Consider the following 15,570-nt stretch of genomic DNA (forward strand, 5'->3'; position numbering starts at 1 on the left):
AGGAACTTTTTTACCACAGGATAAAAAATCTAAGGGTAAAAACAGGGCTAATAATCGTTTTCGTTCCTTTCGTTTCAACAAAGAACAAAAGCCTGATCCTTCATCCTCAGGAGCAGTTTCAGTTTGGAAACCATCTCCAGTCTGGAATAAATCCAAGCCTTCTAGAAAAGCAAAGCCAGCTTCTAAGTCCACATGAAGGTGCGGCCCTCATTCCAGCTCAGCTGGTAGGGGGCAGGTTACGTTTTTTCAAAGAAATTTGGATCAATTCTGTTCACAATCTTTGGATTCAGAACATTGTTTCAGAAGGGTACAGAATTGGTTTCAAGATAAGACCTCCTGCAAAGAGATTTTTTCTTTCCCGTGTCCCAGTAAATCCAGTGAAAGCTCAAGCATTTCTGAAATGTGTTTCAGATCTAGAGTTGGCTGGAGTAATTATGCCAGTTCCAGTTCTGGAACAGGGGATGGGGTTTTATTCAAATCTCTTCATTGTACCAAAGAAGGAGAATTCCTTCAGACCAGTTCTGGATCTAAAAATATTGAATCGTTATGTAAGGATACCAACGTTCAAAATGGTAACTGTAAGGACTATCTTGCCTTTTGTTCAGCAAGGGCATTATATGTCCACAATAGATTTACAGGATGCATATCTGCATATTCCGATTCATCCAGATCATTATCAGTTCCTGAGATTCTCTTTTCTGGACAAGCATTACCAGTTTGTGGCTCTGCCGTTTGGCCTAGCTACAGCTCCAAGAATTTTTACAAAGGTCCTCGGTGCCCTTCTGTCTGTAATCAGAGAACAGGGTATTGTGGTATTTCCTTATTTGGACGATATCTTGGTACTTGCTCAGTCTTTACATTTAGCAGAATCTCATACGAATCGACTTGTGTTGTTTCTTCAAGATCATGGTTGGAGGATCAATTCACTAAAAAGTTCATTGATTCCTCAGACAAGGGTAACCTTTCTGGGTTTCCAGATAGATTCAGTGTCCATGACTCTGTCTTTGACAGACAAGAGACATCTAAAATTGATTTCAGCTTGTCGAAACCTTCAGTCACAATCATTCCCTTCGGTAGCCTTATGCATGGAAATTCTAGGTCTTATGACTGCTGCATCGGACGCGATCCCCTTTGCTCGTTTTCACATGCGACCTCTTCAGCTCTGTATGCTGAATCAATGGTGCAGGGATTACACAAAGATATCTCAATTAATATCTTTAAAACCGATTGTACGACACTCTCTAACGTGGTGGACAGATCACCATCGTTTAATTCAGGGGGCTTCCTTTGTTCTTCCAACCTGGACTGTAATTTCAACAGATGCAAGTCTCACAGGTTGGGGAGCTGTGTGGGGATCTCTGACGGCACAAGGAGTTTGGGAATCTCAGGAGGTGAGATTACCTATCAATATTTTGGAACTCCGTGCAATTTTCAGAGCTCTTCAGTCTTGGCCTCTTCTGAAGAGAGAATCGTTCATTTGTTTTCAGACAGACAATGTCACAACTGTGGCATACATCAATCATCAAGGAGGGACTCACAGTCCTCTGGCTATGAAAGAAGTATCTCGAATTCTGGTTTGGGCGGAATCCAGCTCCTGGCTAATCTCTGCGGTTCATATCCCAGGTATAGACAATTGGGAAGCGGATTATCTCAGTCGCCAAACGTTGCATCCGGGCGAATGGTCTCTTCACCCAGAGGTATTTCTTCAGATTGTTCAAATGTGGGAGCTTCCAGAAATAGATCTGATGGCGTCTCATCTAAACAAGAAACTTCCCAGGTATCTGTCCAGATCCCGGGATCCTCAGGCGGAAGCAGTGGATGCATTATCACTTCCTTGGAAGTATCATCCTGCCTATATCTTTCCGCCTCTAGTTCTTCTTCCAAGAGTAATCTCCAAGATTCTGAAGGAATGCTCGTTTGTTCTGCTGGTAGCTCCGGCATGGCCTCACAGGTTTTGGTATGCGGATCTTGTCCGGATGGCCTCTTGCCATCCGTGGACTCTTCCGCTAAGACCAGACCTTCTGTCGCAAGGTCCTTTTTTCCATCAGGATCTCAAATCCTTAAATTTAAAGGTATGGAGATTGAACGCTTGATTCTTGGTCAAAGAGGTTTCTCTGACTCTGTGATTAATACTATGTTACAGGCTCGTAAATCTGTATCCAGAGAGATATATTATAGAGTCTGGAAGACTTATATTTCTTGGTGTCTTTCTCATCATTTTTCTTGGCATTCTTTTAGAATTCCGAGAATTTTACAGTTTCTTCAGGATGGTTTAGATAAAGGTTTATCCGCAAGTTCTTTGAAAGGACAAATCTCTGCTCTTTCTGTTCTTTTTCACAGAAAGATTGCTAATCTTCCTGATATTCATTGTTTTGTACAAGCTTTGGTTCGTATAAAACCTGTCATTAAGTCAATGTGAATTTGGTTCTGGGGGCTCTTCAAGCTCCTCCGTTTGAACCTATGCATTCATTGGACATTAAATTACTTTCTTGGAAAGTTTTGTTCCTTTTGGCGATCTCTTCTGCCAGAAGAGTCTCTGAATTATCTGCTCTTTCTTGTGAGTCTCCTTTTCTGATTTTTCATCAGGATAAGGCGGTGTTGCGAACTTCTTTTGAATTTTTACCTAAGGTTGTGAATTCCAACATTAGTAGAGAAATTGTGGTTCCTTCATTATGTCCTAATCCTAAGAATTCTAAGGAGAAATCGTTGCATTCTTTGGATGTTGTTAGAGCTTTGAAATATGTTGAAGCTACTAAGTCTTTCCGAAAGACTTCTAGTCTATTTGTTATCTTTTCCGGTTCTAGAAAAGGCCAGAAAGCTTCTGCCATTTCTTTGGCATCTTGGTTGAAATCTTTAATTCATCATGCCTATGTCGAGTCGGGTAAAACTCTGCCTCAAAGGATTACAGCTCATTCTACTAGGTCAGTTTCTACTTCCTGGTCGTTTAGGAATGAAGCTTCGGATGATCAGATTTGCAAAGCAGCAACTTGGTCCTCTTTGCATACTTTTACTAAATTCTACCATTTTGATGTATTTTCTTCTTCTGAAGCAGTTTTTGGTAGAAAAGTACTTCAGGCAGCGGTTTCAGTTTGAATCTTCTGTTTATGTTTTTCATTAAACTTTATTTTGGGTGTGGATTATTTTCAGCAGGAATTGGCTGTCTTTATTTTATCCCTCCCTCTCTAGTGACTCTTGCGTGGACAGATCCACATCTTGGGTAGTCATTATCCCATATGTCACTAGCTCATGGACTCTTGCTAATTACATGAAAGAAAACATAATTTATGTAAGAATTTACCTGATAAATTCATTTCTTTCATATTAGCAAGAGTCCATGAGGCCCGCCCTTTTTTGTGGTGGTTATGATTTTTTTTTGTATAAAGCACAATTATTCCAATTCCTTATTTTATATGCTTTCGCACTTTTTTCTTATCACCCCACTTCTTGGCTATTCGTTAAACTGAATTGTGGGTGTGGTGAGGGGTGTATTTATAGGCATTTTAAGGTTTGGGAAACTTTGCCCCTCCTGGTAGGAATGTATATCCCATACGTCACTAGCTCATGGACTCTTGCTAATATGAAAGAAATGAATTTATCAGGTAAGTTCTTACATAAATTATGTTATGTGTGTGTCTAAATATATATATGTGTGTGTGTGTGTATAAATATATATATATGTGTGTGTGTGTATATATATATATATATATATATATATATATATATATATATATATATATATATAAAGAAGAGTGCACTCGCCAGGACTTTTTAACGTTTTATTTCAAATATGACATATATGTGTGTATGTATGTGTGTGTATAAATATATATATATATATGTGTGTGTGTGTGTGTGCATGTATATATATATATATATATATATATATATATGTGTGTGTGTATGTATGTGTGCATGTATATATATATATATATATATATATGTGTGTGTGTATAAATATATATATATATATATATATATATATATATATATATATATATATACACACACACATGTTTATTCATGTACACATACAAATCAACACATACATGTTAACACCTTTTGAGACCTTCCCAGTCTTAAACCTTGTTATATACCATATCACATAAAACATTGCTGACACAATTTTTTTTATTTAAAAAATATAAATATAATATTTTTATTCTTCACTCGGTTAAAAGTGTTTTAGATTTACACAGTTTTGTAGTGCGCCCCATAGAAGTCTGCGAGGTGAGGAATTTCGCACGGCCACACTATCCTACCTCCACTGTTATTTTCTTAGCTTCAAAATGCCAACTCACAAATAAGATATGGTGGTGTTGAATCTTTGGGAATGTCAGAAAACTCTTCTGTTGACCTCAGTAGCCTATAAAGGGAAGCATAGGTTCATATATCTGTTTGTTGCACTCCAGAGAGACTAGAGCGCTTTAAGGCTGCATTATATTCAGTAACCATTTACGTCAGCTCATAATTTTGACCATGGTGTATACAATTGGTGTGCATTAAACCAAATAACATATTTTGAGCAACAACCTTTTTAATCTTTTGTTAATAAAGATGCCTTTATCTCTAAAATGACACTACAGATCACTCATTTTACATGTAAAAGAAACTTCTTTTTTTTACTTACATGCATGACATCATTATTTTGTGTTTATTTAACATTTCATATTATATGTGTCCATGAAAACAAAATATTTGAATAACTAAGTAGAATCCGTAATAGAGCACCTTTTCCACTATAACATGTTAAAATATTGTATGCTTTTTCTTTAGAAACTGCAATAAATATTGGTTACTCTTGTCACATGCTCACCGATGACATGAATGATATTTTCATAGTCTCTGGTCACACAGTAATGGAAGTTCGGGAAGAACTCAGGTATTAATAAATACTGTTTATCATTGATTCTATTACAAGTACAAAGATCTTGCACATCCATTTCATTATGCATAGTATAGGATTGCCTGGAGAGGAAAGTTGTCCGCTAGGTGTAATGCCATTTCTTTGTATTTTAAAGGAAAGCCAAGGAGTGCACATTTGGACAAAGCAGAACTCTGTATAATGGTCACCAGTTCTCAGAAAAGAATAAAGAAACAACACTTGACTCTGTCTTTGAGGAAACAGTGACTGGTGAATATGCCATGGTTATAAATGGACATAGTCTGGTAAGTTTCCTATTCCTATAATGCCAATTATTTCTCTAACAGCAAGAAGTACATATTTAGTGCCTATAATAAAGATATTTACTTACGGCTAGATTACGAGTTTTGCATTATGAGTGAAAAAGCCTCATAACGCTGCTTTTTCACTACCGCTGGTATTACGAGTTTTGCAGGTATAGGTGTACCGCACACTTTTTTGGCCGTAACGCAACGTAACTACCGCACCTTTCAAAAAGTCCTTTTTCAATGGGACTTCCATAGCGCCGGTATTGCGAGTTTTGCATGGGAGGCCAAAAAGTGAGCGGTACAGCCTATACCGTCAAGATTCATACCGTCATCTAAAGTCAGTAGTTATGAGTTTTACGTTACAAATCTGTAGCATAAAACTCATAACTAAAGGGTTACAAAGTACACTAACATCCATAAACTACCTATTAACCCCTAAACCGAGGCCCTCCCGCATCGCAAACACTAAAATAAAATGATTAACCCCTAATCTGCCGCTCCGGACATCTTCGCCACTATAATAAACATATTAACCCCTAAACCGCCGCACTCCCGCATCGCAAACACTAGTTAAATATTATTAACCCCTAATCTGCCACCCCCAACGTCACCGCCGCCACTATACTGAAGTTATTGACCCCTAAACCTAACCCTAAGTCTAACCCTAACACCCCTAACTTTAATATAATTAAAATAAATCTAAATAAAAATTACTATCATTAACTAAATAATTCTTATTTAAAACTAAATACTTACCTGTAAAATAAACCCTAAGCTAGCTACAATATAACTAATAGTTACATTGTAGCTATCTTAGGTTTTATTTTTATTTCACAGACAAGTTTGTATTTATTTTAACTAGGTAGACTAGTTAGTAAATAGTTATTAACTATTTACTAGCTACCTAGTTAAAATAAATACAAATTTACCTGTAAAATAAAAACTAACCTGTCTTACACTAACAACTAACATTACACTACAATTAAATAAATTACATTAATTAAATACAATTAACTAAATTACAAAAAAAACACTAAATTACACAAAATAAAGAAGAAATTATCAAATATTTAAACTAATTACACCTAATCTAATAGCCCTATGAAAATAAAACACTAAACTGCCAATGGCCCTTAAAAGGGCCTTTTGCGGGGCATTGCCCCAAAGAAATCAGCTCTTTTACCTGTAAAAAAAGAAATACACCCCCCCCCAACATTACAACCCACCACCCACAACCAACCTTACTCTAAAACCCACCCAATCCCCCCTTAAAAAAACCTAACACTACCCCAATGAAGATCATCCTACCTTGAGCCGTCTTCACCCAGCCGGGCACAAGTGGTCATCCGATCCGGGCAGAAGTCTTCATCCAATCGGGGCAACAGTAAAACCCACCACCCACACAACCAAACCCCCCAAATAAAATCCTATCTAAAAAACATAAGCTCCCCATTGCCTTGAAAAGGGCATTTTGATGGGCATTGCCCTTAAAAGGGCATTTAGCTCTTTTCCATTGCCCAAAGTCCCTAATCTAAAAATAAAACCCACCCAATAAACCCTTAAAAAAAACCTAACACTAACCCCCGAAGATCCACTTACAGTTTTTGAAGACCGGTCATCCATCCTCATCAAGCTGGGAGAAGTCTTCATCCAAGCGGGCAGAAGTCCTCAACGAAGCCGGGAGAAGTCTTCATCCAGACTGCATCTTCTATCTTCATCCTTCCAACGCGGAGCGGCTCCATCTTCAAGACATCCGGCGCGGAGCATCCTCTTCTTTCGACGGCTACTGAAGAATGAAGGTTGCTTTAAGGGACGTCATCCAAGATGGCGTCCCTTGAATTCCGATTGGCTGATAGAATTCTATCAGGCAATCATAATTAAAGTTGAAAAAATTCTATTGGCTGATGCAATCAGCCAATAGGATTGAGCTCACATTCTATTGGCTGTTCCAATCAGCCAATAAAATGCAAGCTCAATCCTGTTGGCTGATTGCATCAGCCAATAGGTTTTTTTCAACTTTAATTCCGATTGGCTAACTTCCCCTTGTCTTGCCCCCAGACCTCCTTAAGGCCCTCTGTGGCTCGGTGTATGGAGGTGATTAGTCTCATGTTATCCAGCATGAACATCATTCCTTTTGCCAGATTCCATCTCAGACCCCTTCAGCTGTGCATGCTGAGACAGTGGAACGGCGATCATTCGGATCTGTCTCAACAGATTTCTCTGGACAACCGGTCAAGAGAATCGGTCTCCTAGTGGCTCTGTCCAGATCACCTGTCCCACGAGACATCCTTCTTGAGACCATCCTGGGAGATTGTGACTACAGACGCAAGTCTATCAGGATGGGGAACTGTTTGGGGTGCCAGGAAGGCACAGGGCCAGTGGACTTGAGAGGAATCCCTCCTCCCGATCAACATTTTGGAACTTCGAGCGATCGTCAATGCTCTGAAGGCTTGGCCTCTTCTGGGTGTGTCCCAGTTTATCAGATTCCAATCAGACAACATAACCTTGATGGCTTACATCAACCATCAGGGGGGAACGAGGAGCTCCCTAGCAATGAGGGAAGTATCTCGGATTCTGGAGTGGGCGGAGGCCCATAACTGCTCGCTGTCAGCAATCCACATTCCTGGTGTGGACAACTGGGAAGCGGATTTCCTCAGCAGACAATCCTTTCATCCGGGGGAATGGTCTCTCCATTCCGAGGTGTTTGCGGAGATTTGCAACAAGTGGGGGACGTCAGAGATATATCTCATGGCGTCCCGACTCAATTCCAAGCTACTCAGATATGGGTCGTGGTCCAGGGATCCTCAGTCAAAGCTAGTAGATGCATTAGCAGTGACTTGGAGGTTCAATCTAATTTTCATTTTTCTGCCATTACCACTTCTTCCTCGTGTAGTGGCCCGCATCAAGCAGGAGCAAGCATCAGTGATAAAGAAGGCATCTAAGCTAAGGGTTCATAACCCTGGAAAGCACTTGTTTATTGGTGGGTAAATTTATCCACCAATCAGCAAAAACAACCCAGGTTGTTAACCAAAAATGGGAGCCACATCTAAACTTACATTCTTGCTTTTCAAATAAAGATACCAAGAGAATGAAGAAAATATGTTAATAGGAGTAAATTAGAAAGTTGCTTAAAATTGCATGCTCTATTTGAATCACAAAAGAAAAATTTGGGTTCAGTGTCCCTTTATGTTTTTACAACGGGTTCTGTTTGAGCCTATGCATTCGGTTGACATCAAATTGTTGTCCTGGAAGGTTCTTTTTCTTTTGGCTATTGTGTCGGCATGCAGAGTTTCTGAAATGGCTGCCTTGCAATGTGAGCTTCCTTATCTAGTGTTCCACACTGATAAGGCTGTCCTTCGTACCTGCTTGGGTTTTCTACCTAAGGTGGTGTCTGATTGTAACATCAACCAGGAGATTGTGGTTCCTTCCTTATGTCCTAATCCTTTTTCTTCGAAGGAACGTTTACTTCATAATCTGGATGGGGTTCGAGCTTTGAAGTTTTATCTCCGAGCTACTAAGGATTTTCGGCAAACTTCTTCCTTGTTTGTTATCTATTCTGGAAATTGGAAGGGTCTGAAGGCCTCTTAGACTTCCTTATCTTTTTGGTTGAGGAGTGTTATACACTAAGCTTACGAGTCAGTGGGACTTAAACCTCCTCAAAGGATTACGGCTCATTCCACTAGAGCGGGGTCTTTCTCTTGGGCCTTTAAGAACGAGGCCTCTATGGATCAGATTTGAAAGGCAGCTACCTGGTCCTCCTTACATACTGTTTCAAAATTCTACAAATTTGACGTTTTTGCTTCAGCTGAAGCAGCTTTTGGGGGAAAGGTTTTACAGGCTGTGGTGCCCTCAGATTAGGGTCTGCCTTTCCTTTACCCCTCCCGTTATCATTCAGTGTCTTCTAGAGCTTGGGTATAGTTTTCCCAACATTAAGGAATGATGCCGTGGACTCTCCTCATATTAAGAAGGAAAATATAAATTATGCTTAACTGATAATTTAATTTCCTTTTGTATGAGGAGAGTCCACAGCCCCCGCCCGTATACTCCGATGGGCGGACGAAAATGAGTTTTTTCTCTTCCAGCACCATTTATACCCTGATATTTCTCCTACTGTTCCTTGTTCCCTTGGCAGAATGACTGGGATATAAGGGCAGTAGGCGGAGTATTAGCCTCCTCCTGGTGGCCAGGTTCAGTATTTCCCAACAGTAAGTAATAATATTGTGGACTATCCTCATACAGAAGGAAATTAAAGTATCAGGTAAGCATAATTTATGTTTTTTCGGTTGCTATTTCTGTGATTTTAAAATATACTTTGTTGAAGCAAGGTTTTGTTTCAATATTATATTTATTTTATAGTTGCTTTAATGAGAGTGAAATGTTATTTAACCTCAGGCTGAGCAAGTAATTGATATCTAATTCAAGCAACTTAGTAACCTTAGGTTATGTTTGTATAGGAAATTAAATTAGGAATTATATCAGTTTTGCAACTATTACATCTTTAAATGACCCCTAGCTATGTCATTCTTAGTTTAACTGTAATGGTACCACTGGGTTTATAACAAGAAATCTGTGGAGAAATACGGACCTGCTTTACATTCTTGAGTTAATTGGAAACAGTCCACCTGCATTATCTTTTAAAGGCTTTTGATTGGGGAATATCACACATCTCTGCCAGCTAATTACAATGTGGCTATTTTGCAGCTGTAAGAGTATTTTATTTGTCTATTGTTTATGAAATTAAGAGCACAAAATGACCTTGAAATTAAAAAAGACACTAAAATCCAAAGAACTATGATTAAATAATTTCCGACAACAATCCATTCTTTACCATCTTGCCAAAGCAATTTGTTTTGATTATGGAATGTGTTTGTTGTATTAATATTGGTTGGAACATTAGCCATAAAGAATTGCACTCAAACGAATCACCTCCTTGTTACTTTTGGCCTCATAGTCCAAATGATGATAACATTTTCCACTAACAAAAGTTCAGTTGGTGAAAACTGTAGAAAACATAGTTATTTCTATAATTCAAAGAGAATATTAGAGCGTATGCATATGTCTGGAAGGCCATTAAACTTTTAATATTTAAAAAAATCTTCCTACTTATATACAGTATCTTAAACATAGACCTCCACTATGTAGAGTTGTAGACATAATAAAACAAGGATTCTGTATCCAAAACTATGTACTATGAATATGAGACCAATGGTACACTATTTTCTTTTAAAACCAAATTTCAAGGTTTTTTTGAAAACACAAACTGATAAATGCAAAGTTGTTTTTTTGTTTTTCAAATAAGATTAACAGGAATTTAAAATACTGTGAACTACAAATGTTCAATAAAATCACTGATTACATTTTTATATATGTCAATAATCATATGTTGCATTACTAATGATTTCACACGTGAATTGGAGGACAGGATAAAATGAAAGTGTGACATTGTTCTTAGGGATGGATAAATAGATAGATAGATAGACAGACAAATAACAAAAGTAGCCTAGTATGCACTTATGATCTGTTTGGCTAGATGATATAAAAATATATAAATGCAGCTAAATACCCAAATGTGGAAGGGGGGGGGTTCTCCTCAGTTTAACTGATAAAAAGTAACCTTATTTAAAGGAAAATGGTAGTGTAAAATTTGCTCCCATTTAATATAATTCCAATAATCTATTTACCTGCTGGTAAATTGTTTACGTTTATCTCCTTTACACTTTTTTCTTTATTTGAAATAGCTGTTTTTACCTGTTAAAACTGCAACTTACACTGAAAGAATTTGAATTTCACAGTTCCTGCAGCTAGTTGCGTACAATGAACTCTTATAAGCTACTTCCCTGAGTAGTGAGTACCATGTTCATTGAACCCTTATAATGCCAAAATATAGAATTAATATGCATAATAGTTGCTCTTTCATATTCACAACAGAAACTTGTTTGAGTATGTCTAATATGTATTATTCACAATATTAATAGGTTATTTAGTTTTCATAGCAATAGATAGATATAATCTCATTTTAATTTGGCTCATCACAAGTGAAAATGTTTGTCTTTTAATTGTACCATGCAATAACTCTATTTTGGTTATAGGCTCATGCCCTTGAAGCAGACATGGAAAAGGAGTTCCTAGAGATTGCTTGTATGTGTAAGACAGTGATATGCTGCCGAGTTACACCTCTCCAGAAGGCTCAGGTGGTGGAGCTGGTCAAAAAATATAAAAAAGCTGTCACCCTGGCTATTGGGGATGGTGCCAATGACATCAGTATGATAAAAAGTAAGTGAAATGTTTATGCGTAAAACTGTATTATATGAGCAATATGGAAGCTGAGAAGTGCAGACAAAGATTCATCACAAAATAATATAAAATGTGTATGTATTTCACTAGACGTAGAATTTTGCCGAATTAAGAAGAGCAACCATGTACATGTTACTTAAAAGTAAACTGAAAAGCTGATGGGAAGATCCCTCATGCAACAGGACTAGTAAATACCAGCAACCCTATACCATGAAGTAGCTATTTGCAAGCAATGATAATTCTTGGTATCTGGATAATCTCAGCATGCAATGGATAGTGACAGCTATTTGGGGCAGTTGCAGTTGTGGAGGATCATGTGAGGGGCTGCCAGTAGTTGGAGTCATTCGGGAGCTTGTTTTGTGTGTGCAATGGTTGCTTTAGTTTTAGTGAGTCTGAATCTGTGGAATCTGTTGGCAGCGCTGCGGAATCTGTTGGCGCTCTACAAATACCTGATAATAATAATAGTGAGGGATTTTACCAGTGGGGGGTTCATATGGGAAATGTTTACAGTTAAGTGGGTGTTGTATAATTGGAAGTCGCAGATAGGATAGTAGCTTTGGGGGGGCAGTGCACGAAGATCTCTATTAAACATAAAAGTGATGGAGGGGATCTGGTGATTTGTTTTAGGGAATGTCACAACTAGGGTTAATGTGGTAGGGGTGATTGGTACAGTAAAGTGGGGAAGATGCAGTTAGTGTTAATATCAGTGTAGGGAAATTAGGTGAAATGTTAGGGTTAAACTGCAGTTTAATTTATTTTTTAATTTAGTCCTATGCTTAGAATTTTGTCTGTCTAAAAATAGTTGTATGACTGCTCAAATTAGCTGTGTTTAATTTTTGCTTAATAATATGATAATGGCAATAATAGGATACTTTTGTTATGTTCTAGCATTGCCTATAGCAAGTAATTGTTGTGTCCCTTTAGTGCTGTCTCAGTGCTTGAGCTGCACAGTGTAAGTGTCATGGTTTGCCTGCTGCTAGTGATAGGGTTGTATCTGTGCTAGAGTCAGCAGTGACCGGCAGAGGAGCTAGGATTTTATCATAAACCCAATAGGTGAAACAGTTAAAAAGATGTCAGCATTACAAGCGAAAATGCAGCAGACAGTTGTATTCTACAGAAGTGGAGGACAGACATACACTTGGGGGTTATCCTAATCCTTTAGAAAAAAAATTCTAATGATTTATCTATAAAAAAAATCTCCATATACTTCAAGAGTGAATTTTGTAGAAAAGTTAAACTTTCCTAAAACCCAGATTGATTTATCCAAATAAAGAAAATGGTGAGTGGAGTTTGGGTATTGAAAAATATTTGTAGTAAAAAGGATGTTAAGACTTGGCTGATATTTTATTCTATAGCAACACATCAGGGATGTAGCTTGTTTTTATGTTATTGTTTTGTCTGTTGTATGTTTATATTATTATATTTGTCAAATTGTAGTATTGGTCATTGTGGAAGGTTTATTGTTCATTATAGTTATTTAACAAATATAAAAATTGTTAAGGCTTGTACTTCATAAGTTGACAAGCAAACTGTAGTAATTTAATACAATGGTACAGACTTGTCCAGGTCTTATTTAACCCCTTAATGACCGCAGCACTTTTCCATTTTCTGTCCGTTTGGGACCAAGGCTATTTTTACATTTTTGCGGTGTTTGTGTTTAGCTGTAATTTTCCTCTTACTCATTTACTGTACCCACACATATTATATACCGTTTTTCTCGCCATTAAATGGACTTTCAAAAGATACCATTATTTTCATCATATCTTATAATTTACTATAAAAAACATTATAAAATATGAGGAAAAAATGGAAAAAAACACACTTTTTCTAACTTTGACCCCCAAAATCTGTTACACATCTACAACCACTAAAAAACACCCATGCTAAATAGTTTCTAAATGTTGTCCTGAGTTTAGAAATACCCAATGTTTACATCTTCTTTGCTTTTTTTGCAAGTTATAGGGCCATAAATACAAGTAGCACTTTGCTATTTCCAAACCACTTTTTTTCAAAATTAGCGCTAGTTACATTGGGACACTAATATCTTTCAGGAATCCCTGAATATCCATTGACATGTATATATTTTTTTTTCAAAGACATCCCAAAGTATTGATCTAGGCCCATTTTGGTATATTTTATGCCACTATTTCACCGCCAAATGCGATCAAATAAAAAAAATTGTTCACTTTTTCACAAATTTTTTCACAAACTTTAGGTTTCTCACTGAAATTATTTACAAACAACTTATGCAATTATAGCATAAATGGTTGTAAATGCTTCTCTGGGATCCCCTTTGTTTAGAAATAGCAGACATATATGGCTTTGGCTTTGCTTTTTGGTAATTAGAAGGCTGCTAAATGCCACTGCGCACAATACGTGTATTATGCCCAGCAGTGAAGGGGTTAATTAGGGAGCATGTAGGGAGCTTCTAGGGTTAATTTTAGCTTTAGTGTAGTGTAGTAGACAACCCCAAGTATTGATCTAGGCCCATTTTGGTATATTTCATGCCACCATTTCACCGCCAAATGCGATCAAAGTAAAAAAAACGTTAATTTTTTCACAATTTTAGGTTTCTCACTGAAATTATTTACAAACAGCTTGTGCAATTATGGCACAAATGGTTGTAAATGCTTCTCTGGGATGCCCTTTGTTCAGAAATAGCAGACATATATGACTTTGGCGTTGCTTTTTGGTAATTAGAAAGTCGCTAAATGCTGCTGCGCATCACACGTGTATTATGGCTAGCAGTGAAGGGGTTAATTAGGTAGTTTGTAGGGAGCTTGCAGGGTTAATTTTAGCTTTAGTGTAGAGATCAGCCTCCCACCTGACACATCCCACCCCCTGATCCCTCCCAAACAGCTCCCTTCTCTCCCCCACCCCACAATTGTCCCCGCCATCTTAAGTACTGGCAGAAAGTCTGCCAGTACTAAAATAAAAGTTTTTTGTTTTTTTTTTTAAGAAAAAAAAAAAAAGCATATTTACATATGCTGTGTTTAGGATCCCCCCTTAACCCCCAACCTCCCTGATCCCCCCCAAAACAGCTCTCTAAGCCTCCCTCTCAGCCTTATTGGGGGCCATCTTGGGTACTGGCAGCTGTCTGCCAGTACCCAGTTTGAACAATCAAATGTTTATTTTTTTTTATTTTTTTATTTTTTTTCTGTTGTGTTGTGTTTTTCTGTTTTCTGTTCTGTTGTGTAGCTCAATCCCCCCCGCCCACCACCTAGATCACACCTAAGGGGGGTTTTTTTAACATTAAATGTCCCACATTTTTTCTGTAGTGTAGCGTTCCCACCCGCTCCCTCCCCGTGCACGCGCCCGCCCCCGCCCCCTCGTGCGCGCTCCCGCGCGCTCCCCTGGACTTACCCGCCCACGATCCCGCCCCCGCTCCACATGACCAGGGCCATCGATGGCCGCCACCCACCACCCACACCGGCTCCCACCCACCAACGATACCGGCCATCGATGTCCGGTGCAGAGAGGGCCACAGAGTGGCTCTCTCTGCATCGGATGGCCGTAAAAGGTTATTGCAGGATGCCTCCATATCGAGGCATCACTGCAATAACCGGAAAGCAGCTGGAAGCGAGCAGGATCGCTTCCAGCTGCTTTCCACACCGAGGACGTGTAGGGTACGTTCTCAGGCGTTAACTGCCTTTTTTCTGAGGACGTACCCTGCACGTCCTCGGTCGTTAAGGGGTTAAAGGGACACTGAACCCAATTTTTTTCTTTTGTGATTCAGATTGAGCATGCAATTTTAAGCAACTTTCTAATTTACTCCTATTATCAATTTTTCTTCGTTCTCTTGCTATCTTTATTTGAAAAAGAAGGCATCTAAGCTTTTTTGGGTTCAGAACTCTGGATAGCACTTTTTTATTGGTGGATGAATTTATCCACCAATCAGCAAGGACAACCCAGGTTGTTCACCAAAAATGGGCCGGCATCTAAACGTACATTCTTGCATTTCAAATAAAGATACCAAGAGAATGAAGAAAATGTGATAATAGGAGTAAATTAGAAAGTTGCTTAAAATGTCATGCTCTATCTGAATCACAAAAGAAAAAAATTGGGTTCAGTGTCCCTTTAAGGTTTCATTTGAAATAGCTGGGGGAA

The 15,570-nt window shown here is 38.3% G+C and overlaps 1 protein-coding gene across 1 annotated transcript in view; it reads left to right on the plus strand.

Annotated features, from left to right (window-relative positions):
- Positions 1 to 15,570, plus strand: part of ATP8B4 (ATPase phospholipid transporting 8B4 (putative)) — a 932,005-nt gene that overhangs the window by 845,702 nt on the left and 70,733 nt on the right. The window contains 3 exon segments of the mRNA XM_053717452.1: positions 4,774 to 4,879; positions 5,019 to 5,166; positions 11,259 to 11,442. Of these exon segments, the coding sequence (XP_053573427.1) occupies positions 4,774 to 4,879; positions 5,019 to 5,166; positions 11,259 to 11,442 (438 nt within the window).

Source organism: Bombina bombina, chromosome 6 (assembly GCF_027579735.1).
Source record: "Bombina bombina isolate aBomBom1 chromosome 6, aBomBom1.pri, whole genome shotgun sequence".
Lineage (NCBI taxonomy): Eukaryota > Metazoa > Chordata > Amphibia > Anura > Bombinatoridae > Bombina > Bombina bombina.